This window comes from Entamoeba invadens (assembly GCF_000330505.1).
Source record: "Entamoeba invadens IP1 unplaced genomic scaffold scaff_1105074725199, whole genome shotgun sequence".
In the NCBI taxonomy this organism is placed as follows: Eukaryota; Evosea; order Mastigamoebida; family Endamoebidae; genus Entamoeba; species Entamoeba invadens.
The window spans coordinates 718,442-738,511 of record NW_004440113.1 but is presented as its reverse complement, the minus strand read 5'-3'; the positions used below and the strand labels follow the sequence as shown (position 1 = coordinate 738,511).

The following is a 20,070-nucleotide window of genomic DNA, read 5'->3' as shown; positions in this document are numbered from 1 at the left end:
TTTTCCTATTTACTATAATTTTAATTTGAATATGATTCTAAATAGAAAAAATAAATCTATTTTAAGAGGTGGTGGTGGTCAATGTAGGTCCTAATTATAATAACAGAAAACAGAAAACAACAATCGCATAAAAACTATTTTATGAACTTTATTGAATTTTTTTAAAAACGTAACATTTTTTATTATCAAATAATTATCTATTAATTGTTTATTATTAAATGTTTTTTTCCTTATTTATACCATGAAATTTTTTTTTCTGTAAAACAGTTTTTGAAAAAAAGAAAAAAATAAATAAAATGAAGTTTAGTTTAGACAATATTTGTCTACATACAAAACAATGTTTTTTGTAAAAATCACAATTCTTAAAAATTAATAAATTATAATAAAAATAATTAGAAAAATAACACCAAAAGTTAAAACTTTTGAAATTGTCTGTATTATATTTTCTTAGTTATAAAATCAAGTTATAAATATGAAAATTATTTTGAAGCTAAAATATGGGAATATTTTTTTTAATAAGATTTCTTTTCCATTTTTTGAATCAAAAGTTAACATCTCTCCGATTTTATCTTTTTTATTTTTTTTTGTTATTAACATTGATTGTTCAAATTTAAACAAACAGAAAAAAACATTATTTTTTATTCTTATGTTTTTTAAATAAAAAATACAAAAATGGATTATTAATGTATAGAGTCGCACTTTGAATCACATTGAAAAAAAAAATCAAAAAATAGCATTTAACATTAACTGTAATGAGAAAGTTGGTATGGGCATTGTTTTGGTGTTTAGTATTGGGCGATTGGTGTCTGATAGAAACTGGTGTGTATACATGCATCGACTCGACGACTAAAGATTCGTGTTTTAATACTGTAAATTTCCAAAATAATACATTTTTCTTAATGAGCAATTCTGAAGTTACAGTTAAATGTAATCACTCTAAAAACGTTACAATTTATACATCAACGATGTTAAGAAAGTTGAATTATGATATGGTTTTTTCCATGTTATATTTCCCTGAAATACAAACTAAATTTGAAAACATTTCCCATTCAACTTTTATATTTAGAAATGGACAAATACTTTCAATTATCGATAATAACCAACCTGCAAAATGGTCGCAAAAAACCGAAGCTTTAATTTGCTCAGGTTTGTCCATTGAAATATGTTTGGAGTGTCTTGGCACAAGTCAGAATTGTGGTAAATGTCCGATTGGGTATGGGTTAATTCGCAACACAGACTCAAAAATTACATGTGTTAGATGTGATTCAGAAAATGTTGACTGGGTGTGTGGTGGATGTAATTCAAATTATTTAAAAGACGAAACACATTGTTGCTCCTCACGCTGCGCTTCCGAAACTTGTGTGATTGCAAATACAAATTCAACTGCAATTTGTACTAAATGTATTTTTGGATATTATCTTTCTTCGGGAGAGTGTATTTCTTGTGAAACATTTACTCATTGTCTTTCATGTTCTCAAACAGAGAGCAAATGTATTAAATGTAATTCAAATTACTTTTTAAACGCAGATGGAAATTGTCAAAAGTGTGACTCAACATGTGGAAATTCTTGTGATGGAACAAGTGGATATTGTACAAGTTGTATTGAAGGATATGTCAAAAGTCTTTCAAATCCCAGTAAATGTATTAATTGTACCACATTTAATTCACATTGTTCAAAGTGTTTGACTTATGACAGAGAGTGTATCGAATGTCAAACTGGTTATTATCCATCATCAAAATTGTGTACGCCGTGCTCCTCAACATGTAAAACATGTGACACCAAAACGGGAATGTGTACAGTTTGCATCGAAGGCTATACACAATTTTCAACATCAAATAATAATTGTGAAGATTGCAAACTGTTTGATTCTTCGTGTACAACGTGTTCGACAACAACAAGAAAATGTTTGTCGTGCAATAAGGGGAAATATCCTTCGAGTGTATATCCTTATAACTGTCTTTATTGTAGTGCGTCTTGTGGTGGAAATTGTAATAACCAAGGATTTTGTTTATCATGTAACACAAATTATGTTTTTCGTGTCACTTTTTCATCGACATGTGAGGAGTGTTCTTCTTTTGATTCAAATTGCATAACATGTTCTCCAACTTGGGAAAGAATATGTATTGAGTGTAAAACAGGATTCTATCCAAATACATCAACTGGACTGTGTGTCAAATGTTCGGACACGTGTTCTGATAAATGTTCAACAACAAATGGAACTTGTATTTCATGTTTAATGGGTTATGTTTTATATGAAGTGGCATCAAAAACATGCCAACCGTGTTTAGACTTTGATTCTAATTGTATAACTTGCGCAAGTAATTCAACAAGAATTTGTTTGAAATGTAATGACGGTAACTTCCCGGACCAATTTGGCAAATGTACTCGTTGTGATACAACTTGTGGAGGAAAATGTAACAATATGTTGGGGTATTGCACTGGATGTGAAAGTGGTTATGTTTTGAATTCCACCAATTCAACTTCGTGTATCCCATGTAAGTCATTTGATATCAAATGTCAAAAATGTGCAGATAATGGGGAAAGAAAGTGCATCAATTGTGAAAATGGTATGTATCCAGGAAACACAAAAATGTGCATTCCTTGTGATGAGACATGTAATTCTTGTAATGCTTCAAATGGTGTTTGTGCATCATGTGCTTCTGGATATGTTTATAACAACCCGCCATCACAGAGATGTGAAAGTTGTTCCTCGTTTGATTTTCATTGTAAAACATGTATGAGTGATTCATCAAGGAAATGCAGTGAATGCAATTCGAATTATTACCCAAAGACGACAGGGGATTACAAGTGCCAGACATGCAGTCCAACATGTGGCGGAAAGTGTGATGGAGTAAGTGGGCAATGCACTGGATGTTCGATGAATTATGTGTTTTCAAACACAGACAAAATGACATGTGACACATGCAGCTCGTTTGATTCAAACTGTGTGACGTGTGCAACCAACTATTCAAGAATGTGCACAAAATGCACAACAGCAAAATATCCGGATGAAACGTCACACACATGCATTGACTGCAGCACAACTTGCAACAACAAATGCAACACATCAAATGGAATGTGTGAGGGATGTCAATACAACTTTGTCTTCACTGAACCAAAATCAAATGTGTGTGTTTCTTGCATTTCTTTTGATACTAACTGCTCACTTTGTGATACTAACTACTCAAGAAAATGTATCCAATGCAACATCGGGTTCTATCCAAACGCTTCTGGCATTTGTGTACATTGTCACAATACATGTCAAATATGTAACCCATCAAATGGTTATTGTTCCAAGTGTATAAATGGGCTCATTCAAATTGATTCCACTTCTTTGAATTGCCAAACATGTAACGAGTTTGATTCTTTTTGTGAGACGTGTGACTCCAACAAAAATGGCTGTGTTTCGTGTCAAGATGGTAAGTATCCCGGAAGTAATGGTAAATGTACATTATGCAGTGACACATGCAACTCGATATGTAATAAAACAAATGGAATTTGCATGTCTTGTAAATCACAGTATGTATTTGATTCTCCAAAGTCCACAAAGTGTGTTTCATGTACTACGTTTGATCAATATTGTGCAAAATGTCCTACTACCTTCGATAGAAAATGTCTTCAATGTTCTTCTGGTAAATATCCCAATCCAACAACATGTCAGTCATGTGATTTGACTTGCGGTGGTAATTGTGATGGAACAACTGGATTTTGTACTTCATGTATTTTAAATTATGTGTTCGATACTACAAGTTCACTTCGTTGTATTCCGTGTAACGCTTTTGATCCAAATTGTGCTGTGTGTTCCCCTACTTTCGATAGGAAATGTATTCAATGTGATCGAGGATATTACATTATCAACGGGGTGTGTGTAAAATGTGACTCAACTTGTGGCAATTATTGTGACACAAACACTGGTATATGCACCAATTGTATAAGTGGGTATGTTTTTACTTCAACGCCATCTACTCATTGTGAACCATGTTCAGAGTTTGATCTAAAATGCACCAAATGTGCTTCCCAAGGTATCAGAAAATGTGAATTGTGTATAGACAAATCATATGCAAACCCAAATGCACCATATAATTGTATAAAATGTAGTGAATCTTGTACCAATTGTAATGGAGCCAATGGGGAATGTACCAGTTGTATTGAAAATGAAGTTAAGAATGGGTCCAATTGTATAAAATGTACTGATTATGATAATAATTGTAGAACATGTTCGCCCGATTCTTCCCAAAAGTGTATATTTTGCAACCAAAATTATTACCCCAAAACAAATGGCGATTTTAGATGCCAAACGTGTAATACTACTTGTGGAGGAAAATGTGAAGGAAATACTGGGTATTGCACAGGATGTGAAATAAATTACGTTCTTACTTCAACTAAATCTTTATATTGTGATAATTGCAAAACATTTGATATTAATTGTAAAACTTGTTCACATGATTTTTCAAGAAAATGTACAACATGTGAAATGGGATATTATCCAAACGACAACTTTAAATGTCAAAAATGTGATTCTTCATGTGAAAACAAATGTAATACAGAAACGGGATATTGCAAGAGTTGTTCTAACAACTTTGTAATGTATAACCCGCCATCACAGAGATGTGAAAGTTGTTCCTCGTTTGATTTTCATTGTAAAACATGTATGAGTGATTCATCAAGGAAATGCAGTGAATGCAATTCGAATTATTACCCAAAGACGACAGGGGATTACAAGTGCCAGACATGCAGTCCAACATGTGGCGGAAAGTGTGATGGAGTAAGTGGGCAATGCACTGGATGTTCGATGAATTATGTGTTTTCAAACACAGACAAAATGACATGTGACACATGCAGCTCGTTTGATTCAAACTGTGTGACGTGTGCAACCAACTATTCAAGAATGTGCACAAAATGCACAACAGCAAAATATCCGGATGAAACGTCACACACATGCATTGACTGCAGCACAACTTGCAACAACAAATGCAACACATCAAATGGAATGTGTGAGGGATGTCAATACAACTTTGTCTTCACTGAACCAAAATCAAATGTGTGTGTTTCTTGCATTTCTTTTGATACAAACTGCTTCACCTGTTCGCCAGACTTTTCAAGAAAATGCATCCAATGCAACATCGGGTTCTATCCAAACGCCTCCGGTATTTGCGTCAATTGTAATACCATCAAAAATTGTAAATCATGCGTTCCCACAGAACAACAGTGTTTAGAGTGTAATGACCCTTTTATTTTGTCGAATGGAAAATGTTCTTTATGTGAAGATGGCTATTTTAAAGACAGTCAGACTACATGCCAGAAGTGTTTAAATTTAAAACCAAATTGTAAAAAATGTTCGACTGTTCGAGTAGGTATTGCTCATTGTGATGTCTGTTTTCCTCCATTTTCTCCGCAAAATGGCGATTGTGTCAGTTGCAAAGAAGAAGAATATTATGATGGAAACAATTGCACTTTAAATGATAAAAATTGCATGTCACAACTCACAACAACTCAATGTCTTCTCTGTGACAATTTGCACTTTTTAAGTGATTTCAAGTGCATTTCACTTGACGAGTGCAACAATCCAACAAAAACCTCATGTGATTGTTCTGATGTTATTTCCATTAACTCGAATTGTGAAATAAAGTCTGGCACTTGCAAATACTTAAAAATTAACAAAGGAAACACCGAATGCATCATGTGTAATGATAACATGCAGATTATTAACAGTACATGTTTAGTGGAAAAGAATGATAATGTGTATATCAGGAATAACGCTTATTTCATCTGTCCAAGTGGATATTACACAACTGATCAGCAAAATTGTAGCAAATGCTATTCAGGTGCACAAGTATGCGTGCACTTGAATGACAAATTGGTTGCGTTAAAGTGTGACAATACGATGTCACTTAATTATGAAACCACTAAGTGTGTTGTTGACACAAAGTGTTTGTTTTACATCAACGGGCAGTGTGTGACTTGCTCATCTTTAACTAATATGGAAATTACATCAGGGTTTTGTCAATCATGTAAAGTCTCACATTGTAAGAAATGTCGTGGTGGAATATGTTTTGAATGTGATGAAAATTATTTGTTATATGATAGCACCCGTTGTGTCGAAAAGTCGACTTTAAACTGTGCCAGAACAAACCGCCAAGGGTGCCTCCAATGCAATGAAAGATATCACCAAAACGACACCAAGAACTCAGAGAATAAGATGATGTTTTGTTCTCTCAATTTGGAGTTCAAAAATTGGTGTAAGTATTATGCCCCAAGTACTGATTTATGTTTTGAATGCGACAACTCGTATTTTTTACTAAATTATTCATGTCAAGAAGTAAATGAAAACACTTATCTTCCAATCAAACAATTTGCTTCGAGCAATTATAAATATGCAAGTAACTTCGTGGCTTTAAAACAAGAAGAACTAAATGTAACAGAAGATGAAAAGTGTGAATTGTATTCAAACAAAGGGTGTGCAAGGTGTAAAGAAGGGTATTACTTCAATAACTCAAGTTGTTTACAATGTAGTAACACTTCAATACACTGTTACAACACCACTTACTCTTTGAAATGTCCAGATGGTTCTTTCATTGATTCAAGTTATGTCTGCAAAGACTTAGGAAACTTAAAAGACAAATGCAAAATAGCACTTCCGAGTGGTGGGGGATGTGCAATATGCAAAACGGGATTTTACAAAGTTTCAAAAGACTGTTTACCATGTGACAGTACATGTGAAACTTGTCTGAGTTCAAAAGAATGTGTCACATGTAAAAGTGATCACTTTAAGATCATTGAGGAATCCAAGTTATGTCAGCCATATAACAACATGACTGACTGCGAAGAGATCACTGAAGATGGCTGTGAAGTGTGTTCACCCGGTTTTTATTCAAACGTTCATCGGTGTTCCCTATGTCCTGAATCATGTACTTTATGTAAGTCAAATACACTATGCACTTGGTGCCTTGATTCTTATGTTTTAAAAGATGGTCGTTGTGTAATATATACATCTATTGAACTTTGTGAAGCAGCGGCTAACAACTCTTGCACGAAGTGCAGCGGATGGAATCGACCTTCTGATGATGGTATATCATGTGTTTTTCAAACGAATTATGGAGTTGTTATTGGTGTCCCTGCTGCATTTTTTGTGGTGTTGTTTATAGTAATTGGTTGTGTAATCTTTTCAGTATATTTGTGGATACAAGCAATTCAGTACCGCACCAAAATCCGAGACATTTGCATTTTCGATATGAAGCGGTCCAATGTGAATATGATCAATTTGACGGACATCATTTGCACAAACAAGCGAGTGATTACCTTTGATCTCGACGGCCAATCGATGATACCCGTTGATGAAGAAACGCGGGACATTGTCTGTATAGGCAATCGTTCTCAACGGCGCTTAAAAGTGCAATTTTCTGTAGTTGAGGGGTGTGACAATTACACAATTCGTACGATTCCTCCATTGATCACACTTAGTAAAGGAGAGGCGTGTGAGTTTGAAATTTACATCACACCCTTGTGTTGTTGCAACATCAAAGATGGTATACTAGTCATTGGTCTTGATATTTCAAAAGGTGTGCAATATACAGAAAAGATTCAAATTGAGACCCAAACAATGAGTTCATACAAATTGGACTACAATGAGTTAATCGAAGAACAGAAGTTAGGGGAGGGGTCCTTTGGTATAGTATATTTGGGGGAGTATCGTGGCAACAAAGTCGCCATTAAAAAGATGAAAGAAGCACAAGTAAGTGAAGAAGCAACAAAAGAATTTAGTAAAGAGGTGATGATGCTGAATAAATTTCGATGTGACTATATCATTCACTTCTATGGGGCTGTATTTAAAGCGAATCGGATATCTTTAGTCACTGAATACGCACAATTTGGGAGCTTACAATCAATTATGGTTAATATGCCGACTAACCCAATACGTCTTAAAATACGAATTAAGTTAATGTTAGACGCAGCAAGAGGAATGCAATACCTTCACGAAAACAATATATTACACAGAGACATCAAACCGGACAACATTTTGATTGTTTCAATGGATGATAACGTGCTTGTCAATGGAAAATTGACGGATTTTGGGTCGAGTAGGAACATCAATATGTTGATGACTAATATGACGTTCACAAAGAGTGTTGGCACCCCCGTCTATATGGCCCCAGAAGTCTTGAAACGCGAAAAATACAAGAAAGAAGCGGATGTCTACTCATTTGGTATTACTATGTATGAATGCTTTATGTGGAAAGAGGCATACCCAAAATCTATTTTTAAATTTCCATGGATGATTGCTGAACAGGTAATTAATGGAAAACGTCCTGTGTTTCCTAACTGCTCGAACGACTCGGTTTTGAACAATACTATACAAGAGGCTTGGAAATCTTCCCCAAAAAGTCGGATTTCTGTTGAATGCCTTGTATCATCTTTACAAGAACAACTAGCAAATTTAAATTAGTTTTTTATTAGTTTAACTAATAGTTTTTATGTTCGTTTGATTAAAATACAAATTCTATACTAATAGTTTAAAAAATGATTTAAAATAGCAATTTTTCAATTACATATTAATAATAACTAGTTATATTTTGATTTAATGGTCAAAAACAGGTTGAGTAAAATAATTACAATATCTTAAGTTAGCTTTATGGGATAATTTATCTTTCTTAAATTTTTAAATTTTAGTTTATTTTATTAGACCAATACTAAAATTAATAGTGAATTTTAATAATAATAATAAATCATTATTTAGTAAATAATATAATAAAAGTTTTTAGATAGGTTATAATAAATAATCTAAAATTAATTCAGAAGATCAGCTTTCCCCATAAGGCTAGATTTAATGACTGTTTATGACAATAAAGGTTAAAATTTATTATTCATTTCCCGATTGTTTAATATAAATCAAAGAGACAAATTGCCACAAATCGGGTTTATAATATAAGACAATCGAATACTTCTCTAATGAAAACCTCATAAAACACCTTTTCCGCCAAAACAAGAGACACCACTGAACTTGAAAAAAATAATGACAGTTTTATTGATCAACGGAAGTCCACGAGTTAAGGGAAACACTTCTCATATGTTGGGATGGTTAAAAGAACATTTAGAGGCAGAAGGGTTAAAAGTGGAGTACTACCAACTTGGTGGAAAAGACATCAAAGCATTAGATGTTGAAGATCCTGTGATCAACGCTTTATGTGAACTGATGTTAGCAGCAGATGGTATTGTCATTGGAAGTCCAACATATTATGCAGATGTTTCAATGGAAGTCAAAGGAGCAATGGACCGTTGTGGTATCAAAATCGGGCGCAAGTTGGCAAGAAAGGCGGGTGCTGCTGTAGTGATGGCCCGTCGAGGAGGCGCAATACACGTATACGACACAATTAATCATTGGTTTGGTATCAACAATATGTACACTGTTGGTTCTTCTTATTGGAACGATGGCTACAACAGAGATGTGACCAAAATCAATGAAGTAGAAGAAGATGTTGAAGCAAAAAAGACGATGAAAAATTTAGCTGAGAACATGGCCTTTTTGATTAAAGCAATAAAGGCTCAGTAATTCATTTTTTTCATTCTTTTATTCAATTTGAAGACATTTAATACTTTATATTAATTAATAGTATAATAATAATTTAATAATAATTTAATAATAATTTAATAATAATTTAATAATAATTTAATAATAATTTAATAATAATTTAATAATAATTTAATAATAATTTAATAATAATTTAATAATAATTTAATTAATTAGAATTATTTTGTTATTGGGTGTGTTATCTTCCCAAAGAAAATTGGGAGATTGTGTTTCCCAACTATAACAAAGTAAAAAGGACTGTCCACAACAACATCTTTTGCCTCTTCTACGATCATAGCTCGCATCATCATGATTCCAGTTGCGGCTGCGGCAATAGTTCCTTTCTCATCAACTTTGACTTTTGCTCGATGAATTGCGGCGGAGACACTCAACTTGTTGTTGCTCATGTTAGAGAAGTCTGCGTTTTGTGTGAATGAATCTTTCAAGCCCAATTTCCCGAGTTGGTCATTCATAGCAAATGATGACTCTATTTCAAATTTGGGGATCGTTACATTGCGCTTCTGTGGGAAACTCTGGACGGTGGAGATGACTATATCTTTCAACTCATTAATTCCACCTTCCTTTTCAAATGAAGTCATATCATTTGGAACTATAAAGACCATGCTATAATCAGCGGAGGTATAGGGGATGGATACACTTGTGTATTTCTCTCTAAATTGTGCACTCGAACGGACCTCACTTTTTAAAGCAATTGCGTACTGTGTCTCAGGCTTGGAATCCCTAAGATTTTGACCACCAATTTTGAACTTCATTTTGTCAGGTAACACGTCGAAGGGTGTCGCCCATTTTCCTTCAAAATATATTGCGTTGACCAAAACAGATAGGGTGTCGCTTGTGATCACCCCCTCTTGGATGAAGTCTTGAATCACATTTTTAGTATTTTCCTCAACAAAGAGGTTTATAACTTTTCTGACACTTTCCACGTCTTTTCTAAAGTCGACCGAGTTGATTGTGCAATTCATTTTCTTGACACTCTCAATGTAACTCTCTTTCAACACAAAGTCCTTGTTTGCCCATATCCCATTAGCGACTAAAAGAGGGCTTACTTCGCCGTCTTCTGTGTATATCAAAGTGGTAAGAATCGACAGAAACTTGTCAGCAGGCAGCTTCGAATATCCAAAGACTTTTTCAAGCTCTTTTTTCGTTGAACCAACTGAACCAATGTATAACATCGCAAAGGCTAAAAACATAGAATGTGTGGAATACACCAAATCATCAAGAGACGTGGAAGTGGTGTACCAGTCAACGCAAATTTTGTAAAGTGCTTCTTGGAGAGGTGCAATGTAATGCCAGTCTAAGGACATGAATTATTTGTTCTATCATTTGAGTTTAAATAGTTCTGGTTTGAAGTATTTACAACAATATTACTGTTGTAAATATTTTATAGTTTAATTCAATCAAAAATATAGTTTTGTTTTATTTTTAAATGGTAGAACCAAAACCAAAAATAATTAATGGAATTGGTGCTCAAAAACAACAATGAATAGAATTTTTTTTATTATTTATAGTTACTGGATTTAAACCCACAAACATGGGATTATATCTCAAATAAAAAATATGTCAACCAAAAAATATTAATTATTGTTTCAATATTTTATTTATAAATTACCAATTATAATATAATTATAATATAATTATAATTTATATGATTTTAATAAAAATAGGTTAAAAAATTAAATTATAAAAAAGTTATTAATTATTTCAAATTATAAATTCCATAATGAATTATATTTTTTTATTATTATTTATTTGCAAAAAAACAATTTTAATAAATTTATTTAATTATAATATATTTTAATATATTATATTATTAATGTAAAAATGTTATTTACTACAACAGTCATGGTCATTTTTTTATTATAAAATCAGAATAAACAAAGCCAATTTAATCAAATAAAACCCACTTTTTTTTAAGACTTTCCCAGTTTTTTTTTAAACACTTTAACAAATTAAATTAATAAATTTGCAACATTACTCTTTCAAAAAAAGACAAATGCTATAAATATAATAATATTTATGTACACTTCTTAGTATTCTTTACCTTTACCAACACACAAAAATGAACGAAAGTGACTTATGTTTGACTCGAAAAATTTTATAATTGACTATTCAAGAACTTTGAACACCATGAATTGTTTTCGACCCGTTGAGGTTCAAATTCACGACGGCATTGTTTATGAAGTACCCCACATAGTTTGTGCAACAAGTCCTCCCCCGTACGACATTAAACTGGAAGAACCAAATCGTGTCAAAGTTGTTGAACACAAAAAGGCCATTTCAAAACTCGACGAAATCATTAAAATCGACAAAACAGAGAAGAAGCCAAAGCTTATTGAAGACGAGAAAAAGTTTCCAAAGGTACGTGTTTCTCTCGACTCTTTCAATGAACTCCAGTCGTTTCGAAAAAAGTACAAATGCAAGTCTTATTGCGAAGTCGTTAATAAGCTCCTCACAATCTACGACGAGGCAGAGAAGATCGACTCTCAACGTAAGCACTTGTAACTGTTGTGTTTTATTATTAATTATAATACATTTTACTATTTATTTTTAATTCATCCTCAATCCCATCATCAAAAACTGTACTATATGTAATAGTTATATAACTATAATTTAATAATAAATTAGAGAGGAAGCTTGCTCTCGGTATTTGACTTGAAGAAGCCGTATTTATTTTTGAGGTAATAGAACGCAAGTGACAACAATGCAGTGATACAGAACACAAAGTCTGAGACAGAGGTGTACATGTCGTAGTCCACATCCTCAAAAGCGTAGTATACAATTGAAGTGGATGCGACAAAATTTGACCTGAGCATGATGACAAAAGAGAATGAATAGATTGTGATGAAATAACACGCGCAGACAATTACACCCCCTTTAATCTTCGAGTTGTTCGTCTCGTCGAATGAAGTGATCATCTTGAGAGTTTTCGAGAGTATTCCTTTGACCCCCGTAATCACTAATATACCAACCATCACAAAGGATATATAATACGCAATGATGTTCCAATCAATCGGTAAGTGAACAACACGTGATAGAATGTTCAGTGATTTTGTTACCCAACTTGTTCCTCGATTCGATGTTAATCCAACTAAATGAATGAAGCTATTCAGTAACTTCCATATACAAAATAATGTCATCACAAGTCCATAACTCTTATGGTATACCCCTACTACCCCCTTCTTCCGTTTCTCACTCTCAAAGCTATCACTCATCTGTAAATAAGTGGTGTACACCATTCGATATAACTCACTTTGGGTCTCACCCCGTCTCTCCATAAATTTGAGTTGTTGTTGAGTCTCCTCGTACTCGGCCCTTGAATATTTCTTATGAAATGGATCAAGTTGTTTTACCGGGATCGACACCGCAGAATACCCAGAAAACACTGCCGATATGAATATCCCAAGAATCGCAAGTTTGTCGATCATCCCAAAGAAGCTAAAGAAAAACTCGTTTGAAGGCACCAGACTGCCCACTGCAAGTATAAACAGCAAGTGCAGCACATTCGCAAGAACACTGAACTTCCCAAACCCAAAGACGTGTAACAGAAAATAGGGGTAGAACACAACCAACAGAAGTAAACAAAACAAGAAAGTGATACAAAAGATGTAATATCGGTATGTAGGAAATGCAGTAGTTAATGTGTCATTCACAATCGACGAATACAACAACGCCAAAACTGGAACGGTAATCGTGATCGATGTCTTCGCCTCCCTCACACTTGTCGGTAGTTTCTTGTGAATCAAAACCAACACTATGCTCGACAAGACTGCTGCAACAGTCACCACAAACATCTCCGCTGCTTAAATAGTTCTCAGTTACACGTATCAGTCCATCACAAGACTTGAATAACATTTGAATAACAAAAAACACAAATTACATTTCAGACGTCGACGAAGAAAACGACTGTCCGTCCTTGTCCAAATTCGACTGTACGACTCGTCCGCACTCCTCTTTCATGAACACTGGCAACTCTTTGAGGGTGTCTATTCCGACTATTTCCGTCAACGAGTGACACCGATTAATTTTGATGAACCGCAGCGTTTTGGGGATTCCCTCGACTCTCTTCAACTCTCTCAAGTCATTTAAAAAGAGCAGTTCGAGTTGTCCGGCCACTTTAAAATCGATGAAAGTCAGTGCATGACAAGACTCAATGTGTAACTCTGTCACACAATAGGGTGGAATCAAGTTTTGGATTTTAGGGCACAATGAGAGTGTCACATTTGCAAAAAAGTGGTCCGACATGTCGATTTTCTTCGGCGAGTTGATCGAGTCGAAGAGGCCGAAGTACTTAACGGAGAGAGGCACCGACTGCATTTTAAAGTTCTCGCACTCGAACAATTTGAGATCCATCACGTTGCATCTTTGGGTTTCTGGCACAGCGTCCGAGTTTCCAATTTCAAGTCGGGTTAAAGCTCTTGGAAACGTAAAATGTGATGAAGCCGTGTAAGTATCGAGGGACAGAGATAGGACCTCGTCGTTGATATTGACTGGGAATGTGCAATTTTCGAGTTCGAGTGTTCTCAGTGTAGATGGGAGTGAAATGACGTTCTGAGATTTGCAGTTGATAAGTGCGAGATTGACAAGTTGAAGATCTGAAAAGTTTGAGATTGTTGTCAAGTGGATGTCATTAATCCTTAGCTCCTTAATAGTTAATTTTAAATTAAACGGAAAGGGCGTGATCGACTTTTCCAGAACGAGACGACTTAAGTAGCACTCCTGGAGCCCATCCAAAATCACATTCGACGACCGCACGGTGATGCACTCCAACGAACTTGGAACGTGAAGCGTCCCATTCACCGATTTAAGTTGGAGTGATTTGAGAGTTGTCATTTGACTCAAATCCGAGTCTATTTCCTTTTCAATCTCTTGTTCTTTTTCACTGGCTTCAAACGCTATTTGCAATGGTAAATACCGTTGATACAATCGCTTTAAAGCCGTTGGTTTCAAGGCCTTGAGACTGTAGTGATATGTTTTATCAAAATCAGGAAGATTGATCACCCCTTTTCCACTACCTACAACACCTATCCCACAGACAGGAACTTTTCCCAACACATCCTTTCGAACGTTTCGTATTTTAACTAAAACGTTTTTACACAAATTTTCGACTAAAGCGATAACTTCGCGTTCCGCGTCATTCTCTCCACATGTCATAGTAATTGTTCTGGCATACCGAAGGAAGGGAAGAAGCGATAAAACTCGGCGAAGTTGGGTTGTGTCGGTAAGGTGAAGCGTCCGAAGAGAAGTCATTTTCACGGATACAGCCGAAGAAGGGCCACGATACCATATGACTCGGGACTCGATACGTTGAAGGTTTTTATAGTCGACATCCTCGAGCAACCCCGAAATGGTAATTTTGTAATACGGCTTGTTAAAGACCTCTGGTTCAACTACGCGGAAAGAGTACAAATCCATTTCGAGCGTCTCAATGTTCTCGATGAGGCGGCAAACCGCGCCGATCTGTGGTGATTGTAGCAGCGGGTACGTTGGTGAACCCTGAAAAAAGGTCGGGTTGGTGCGGAGAGAGTGGAGTGCTAAATAACACGTCTTGTTCACGAGATGAAAAATCTTTGCAGTGTGCGGGGAGTTTATGTACAGAGCGATGTTCATCAAATAGACACATTCTAACCGCACCATAGTTGTTGGTACTTCTGTTGATAAAAGTTTTAAAGGTTTTTATGTTTTTTGGAAGAGCAAGTTAAATCGATATTTAATACAATACGGGGTTTTTTATTACAATAAAGTAAACAGAAATGAAAGTTGGGGAAATTTCATTTAATTGTTAGTTCGAAAATGCATTTATAAAAGTGGCTATTTTGATATGAGAAAAAATGCCACTCACCGGATCGAGTAAAATTGCTCGTTGGATTCGTTAATAAATTAATTTTATTTGCAAAACGTCCCAAATAATAAAACAAGGAAATAACAATGTTTACTAAACAGATTAAATATGGTTAATAATTTAATTTTTATCCAAAAACAATAGTGACAATTATTATTAGTTTAATACTAATAATTGTTATTAAAAGAAACTGATTGACCAAATCCTTTTTTTTTACGACTATGAAAACCTTATTTTTATTTGTTTTTATTCCTTTTTTTATTTGTTTTTTCCTTTTGGTTCAAATGTTATGTGACAATACACTGAAGATTAAAATAAAAGAAGTTTATTATAATTGTAATTATAATTTTTTGTAGACTTGATGTCTAATAAAAATATTAAATAAAATATTATAAAAATACCATTGAATATCAACTAGTATTTAATTAAAGAAATAGTTAATAACTTTTTTAATTATTATAACTTTTAAACAAACAATGTTTAAAAGTTTAATAATTAAATTATTTTAATTATTTTAAAGTAATGAGTTTAATTTAAACAATAACAATTTTAATCAAGCATTATTTTAAAAACATTCTATCCTGATTAACTATTAAATTACTTTTTGTTAATCTATATATTTATATATTATAATTTATAGATAAAACAATAATATATGAATAATATTATATTGTATTACATATATTAATATCTATAACATATAATAATAATTATACTATAATTAAAATTAAATTATAGTATGAATTAAATTGAAATTAAAAAAAATAAATTTTGACTCCTCATCATTATAAAAAAGGTAAAAAGACCCATTAATAATTGTTGTACAAAACAAGGCTATACCAAAGATAATAAGATACATTATCACATATTTATTAAGTTAATCATAATTATTATTATTATTAGTTTAAACTATAAAAAAATAATCTATAATTATAATTAGTAATAAACTATTGAACAATAACGTCTTTTGAAACTAAAAAAATCAAACCGATGTTTTGGGGGATAACCATTCAACCCAATCAGTCTGCGACAGTTTCTGAAGACGTATTAGTTCACATCACGGGGTCGGCAATTCAAGATTCTTTAACTGACGAACGTCTTCATCGTGTGTTTTTGAAGACGGGGATGAGCGAGTGCTGCGTAGCTACCTTTTCGAAGAATCAGAAAAACTGTAAAACATCAATTTTCCTAGAAAAAGGGGAGCAATGCACTCTTCTTAACAAGACAGCAAACATCGTTTATCTATTTGGATATACTCTTGCACTCCCCTCAGACGTCGATGAGATGGAAGACTCCCTTGTCGTCGAGAAACGTGTTATGGCTCGGTCCAAAAAATCGGAAAAACGAAAGTCTTTTGCACCTCGTAAGTCTGTCATCCAACAGCCAACTTCAAAAAAGACAGTCACCATCGGTGGTGTCATCAAGACAATTCAGATCGAATCTCTCGTTTGTCTTCTTCTTATTTCAACGTCTTGTGCTTCGTTACTTTGGATAGTTTATTTATAGTTGTTTTATTAATAAAGTATAGTTTATTCAGGAATAGGAGGAGCGAGAGAAAAAGCAGCGAAGACGGGCTCGATTGCAGAACACATTTATTTGATTGACTCTTTTTCATTATTTTAAGTGCACTGAATTGAACGCAATTTGAAGAGTGTCAAGTATGAGGTATTTCCATCTTTTTTCATAAACCCTTGTAATTTTTTTTAACGGAGAGTAAAATACTTGCAAGACGAATTAATGAGATAAAGTAGAAATAAATGCATTGAGATCAGTTCCGATAAAACAAGAGGGAAGTAGGTCAAAAGTGAATGAGGAGAAGAAACTGAAAAAATAGAGAATGGGAGAATCAGTTGAATCGATGGTAGACACTCCAATGGACGGGGAGTCGAACCCAAATTTGATGAAACAAGACTTGTCCACATTAAACATCGAAGAATTGACTGCGTTGACGCCATGCGTCATTTCGCGCCAAGCGACGATCAATATAGGGACTATAGGACATGTAGCGCATGGGAAATCGACCGTGGTCAAAGCTTTGAGTGGGGTCCATACCGTTAAGTTCAGAGAAGAACTTCAGAAGAATATTACTATTCGACTTGGCTATGCTAACGCTAAGATATATAAATGCAGTAACCCTAACTGCCAACGCCCCGCTTGTTACACAAGTCATGGATCAAGTTATGACGACAATCCAATCTGTCCTAACAAAGAATGCGGAGCTAAAATGGAATTAGTCCGTCATGTTTCCTTTGTCGATTGTCCGGGTCATGACTCGTTGATGATGACAATGTTAACAGGAACTGCTGTTATGGACGGCGCGTTGTTATTGGTAGCTGGAAATGAGCCTTGCCCACAACCACAAACAAGTGAGCACTTGGCCGCCGTCGAATTCATGAAGTTGAAGCACTTGATCATCCTCCAAAACAAAATCGATCTCGTCAAGACTAAAGAAGACGCAAAAACAAATTATCAACAAATCAAGGAATTCGTAAAGGGAAGTATCGCTGAGAACGCCCCGATCGTCCCCGTCTGCGCACAACTTAATTTCAATATGGACGTCGTCTGTGAGTACATCTGTCACTCCGTTTGTTGCTTCGCTTCTTCAACTAGTTTTTTAATAGTATATATATACTATATACATGTATTGTAGAGATATACTATAATATATAGTATGTTAATTAATAACAAATAGATTCCAGTCCCCCAGCGAGACTTTAAGGCGAACCCACGGATGACTATTATTCGGTCGTTTGATATCAACAAAGCGGGAACGTTCCCACAAGATTTACACGGAGGAGTCATTGGAGGGACTTTGTCGCAAGGGATCTTGAAAGTGAATGATGATATTGAGATCCGGCCGGGGTATAATGTGAGAGACGCGAAGAACCATCAAACGTGCAAGCCCTTATTTGCGAAAATCTTGTCGCTGCATGCTGAGAAGAACGAACTTCAATTTGCTGTTCCTGGTGGGTTGATTGGTGTTGGGACTACTTTGGACCCATCCCTGTGTAGAGCAGATAAGTTAACAGGACAAGTTGCTGGAACGGTCGGAAGCTTACCCCCCGTCTTTGTCGAACTCCAAATCAGATTTTACTTGCTGACCCGTTTGCTTGGAGTGAAGACTAGCGAAGGAGAAGCTACAGTAAAACCACTCGTTGTGGGTGATGTCCTCATGATCAATATCGGATCAACACACACGGGATGTAAGGTCATTGCTCTTAAGGACGACTTCGCTTTGATTACACTCATGAAACCAGTCTGCACTACGGTCGGTGGAAAGGTCGCGTTGTCTAGAAAAATCGAGAGAAGATGGAGACTCATTGGGTGGGGTGAGGTCGTTAAGGGAACTAAGAAGGTCTCGGAATAAGTGACATTTTGTTATTCGTTTTTTTGTTATTCGTTTTTTTTTCAAGTTTAGAGTTTGGTTAAATTATAATATATATATATTATAAATATATTAAATTTCAATAATTTTTATTTTTCGTTTTTGGAAAAAAGGTATAATTAATTTGTAGTTTTGTAATTATTATAAAGAACTAGACAAAAAAAATACAGTACGAAGATTGGGATGTTTGAGTGATTGAGATGAATTGCTGAATGTGAGAACATTTAATGGGAAAAGGTAAAGGGGAATACAAATAGTCTAATGGCTAAGGTCATGTTCATCATTTCGAACAAATACAGACTAGATCAGAAACTTGGAAGTGGGTCTTTCGGTGATGTCTATAGAGGAGTCGACATCTCAAACAATCAGACTGTTGCTGTGAAACTTGAGGTGGAAACTTGTAAACACCCACAGCTTGAATTTGAGTATGAACTTTATAAACTCCTCACCAGTGGAGAAAAAACACAGCCAGAAGGGTTACCTGCAATCAAATACTTCGGATTGGAAGGAGAATTCAGAGTGTTGGTGATGGACTACTTAGGACCATCACTTGAGGATTTATTCAATTATTGCGGAAGAAAATTTACGCTCAAAACTGTGTTGATGTTGATGGATCAATGTGTTTGTTTTTTGTTTATTTTGAATGTTGTCACTCACATCGTAGTTGAGAAGAATAGAATTTGTGCATAAGAAAGGGTGGATCCACAGAGATATAAAGCCAGATAACTTTATAATGGGGACTGGCGACAAAAGTAACGTGTGCTACCTAATTGACTTTGGGTTGAGTAACAAATACATTACGCCCGAGGGAGAACATATACCTTACAACGAGAACAGGTCTCTCACGGGAACAGCCCGTTACGCGTCATTAAATAATCACCTGGGCCACGAACAGAGTCGACGAGACGATTTGGAGAGTTTTGCTTATTCCATTTTGTACTTGGCCAAGGGGTCTTTGCCGTGGCAAGGCCTGAAAGTACAAAAGGGCGAGGATCGGTATACCAAAATTTACAACAAAAAAGTGGCAACACCTATTCCTGAGCTCTGTGCTGGACTTCCAAAAGAATTTGCCTCGTTTTTGTCTTACTGCAAAAGCCTGAAATACGACGAGGCACCCGATTACACATTCTGGAGGCACATATTTGAGCAGTGCGGGCGAGATAATAAGATCGAGTACGACGACGAATATGATTGGATCATTAAAAGACGACAAGAAAAGGTTGACGAGTGACCGTCTTCTGTTTTTAGAAGCACCTTGA

The 20,070-nt window shown here is 34.9% G+C and overlaps 9 protein-coding genes across 9 annotated transcripts; 6 read left to right on the top strand and 3 right to left on the bottom strand.

The window, feature by feature from the left end:
- Window positions 1-752: 752 nt before the first annotated feature.
- Window positions 753-8,444, top strand: EIN_097600 (protein serine/threonine kinase, putative; the record flags this gene model as incomplete). Its single annotated transcript, XM_004254196.1, has 1 exon — window positions 753-8,444. The coding sequence occupies one exon, from the start codon at window positions 753-755 to the stop codon at window positions 8,442-8,444; it is 7,692 nt and encodes a 2,563-aa protein (XP_004254244.1).
- A 567-nt stretch (window positions 8,445-9,011) lies between these two features.
- On the top strand, window positions 9,012-9,548 carry EIN_097590 (hypothetical protein; the record flags this gene model as incomplete). Its single annotated transcript, XM_004254195.1, has 1 exon — window positions 9,012-9,548. The coding sequence occupies one exon, from the start codon at window positions 9,012-9,014 to the stop codon at window positions 9,546-9,548; it is 537 nt and encodes a 178-aa protein (XP_004254243.1).
- A 197-nt stretch (window positions 9,549-9,745) lies between these two features.
- On the bottom strand, window positions 9,746-10,891 carry EIN_097580 (serine protease inhibitor, serpin, putative; the record flags this gene model as incomplete). The annotated part of the gene is made up of 1 exon (XM_004254194.1): window positions 9,746-10,891. One exon carries the CDS (start codon window positions 10,889-10,891, stop codon window positions 9,746-9,748), a length of 1,146 nt encoding a protein of 381 aa, XP_004254242.1.
- Window positions 10,892-11,714: 823 nt separating this feature from the next.
- Window positions 11,715-12,089, top strand: EIN_097570 (hypothetical protein; the record flags this gene model as incomplete). The annotated part of the gene is made up of 1 exon (XM_004254193.1): window positions 11,715-12,089. The coding sequence occupies one exon, from the start codon at window positions 11,715-11,717 to the stop codon at window positions 12,087-12,089; it is 375 nt and encodes a 124-aa protein (XP_004254241.1).
- A 119-nt stretch (window positions 12,090-12,208) lies between these two features.
- Window positions 12,209-13,378, bottom strand: EIN_097560 (hypothetical protein; the record flags this gene model as incomplete). Its single annotated transcript, XM_004254192.1, has 1 exon — window positions 12,209-13,378. One exon carries the CDS (start codon window positions 13,376-13,378, stop codon window positions 12,209-12,211), a length of 1,170 nt encoding a protein of 389 aa, XP_004254240.1.
- Window positions 13,379-13,460: 82 nt separating this feature from the next.
- EIN_097550 (hypothetical protein) lies at window positions 13,461-15,221 on the bottom strand (the record flags this gene model as incomplete). The annotated part of the gene is made up of 1 exon (XM_004254191.1): window positions 13,461-15,221. One exon carries the CDS (start codon window positions 15,219-15,221, stop codon window positions 13,461-13,463), a length of 1,761 nt encoding a protein of 586 aa, XP_004254239.1.
- Window positions 15,222-16,416: 1,195 nt separating this feature from the next.
- On the top strand, window positions 16,417-16,932 carry EIN_097540 (hypothetical protein; the record flags this gene model as incomplete). Its single annotated transcript, XM_004254190.1, has 1 exon — window positions 16,417-16,932. One exon carries the CDS (start codon window positions 16,417-16,419, stop codon window positions 16,930-16,932), a length of 516 nt encoding a protein of 171 aa, XP_004254238.1.
- Window positions 16,933-17,263: 331 nt separating this feature from the next.
- On the top strand, window positions 17,264-18,793 carry EIN_097530 (eukaryotic translation initiation factor 2 subunit gamma, putative; the record flags this gene model as incomplete). The annotated part of the gene is made up of 2 exons (XM_004254189.1): window positions 17,264-18,010; window positions 18,119-18,793. 2 exons carry the CDS (start codon window positions 17,264-17,266, stop codon window positions 18,791-18,793), a joined length of 1,422 nt encoding a protein of 473 aa, XP_004254237.1.
- Window positions 18,794-19,072: 279 nt separating this feature from the next.
- Window positions 19,073-20,042, top strand: EIN_097520 (casein kinase, putative; the record flags this gene model as incomplete). Its single annotated transcript, XM_004254188.1, has 2 exons — window positions 19,073-19,432; window positions 19,476-20,042. 2 exons carry the CDS (start codon window positions 19,073-19,075, stop codon window positions 20,040-20,042), a joined length of 927 nt encoding a protein of 308 aa, XP_004254236.1.
- Between the last annotated feature and the right edge of the window lie 28 nt (window positions 20,043-20,070).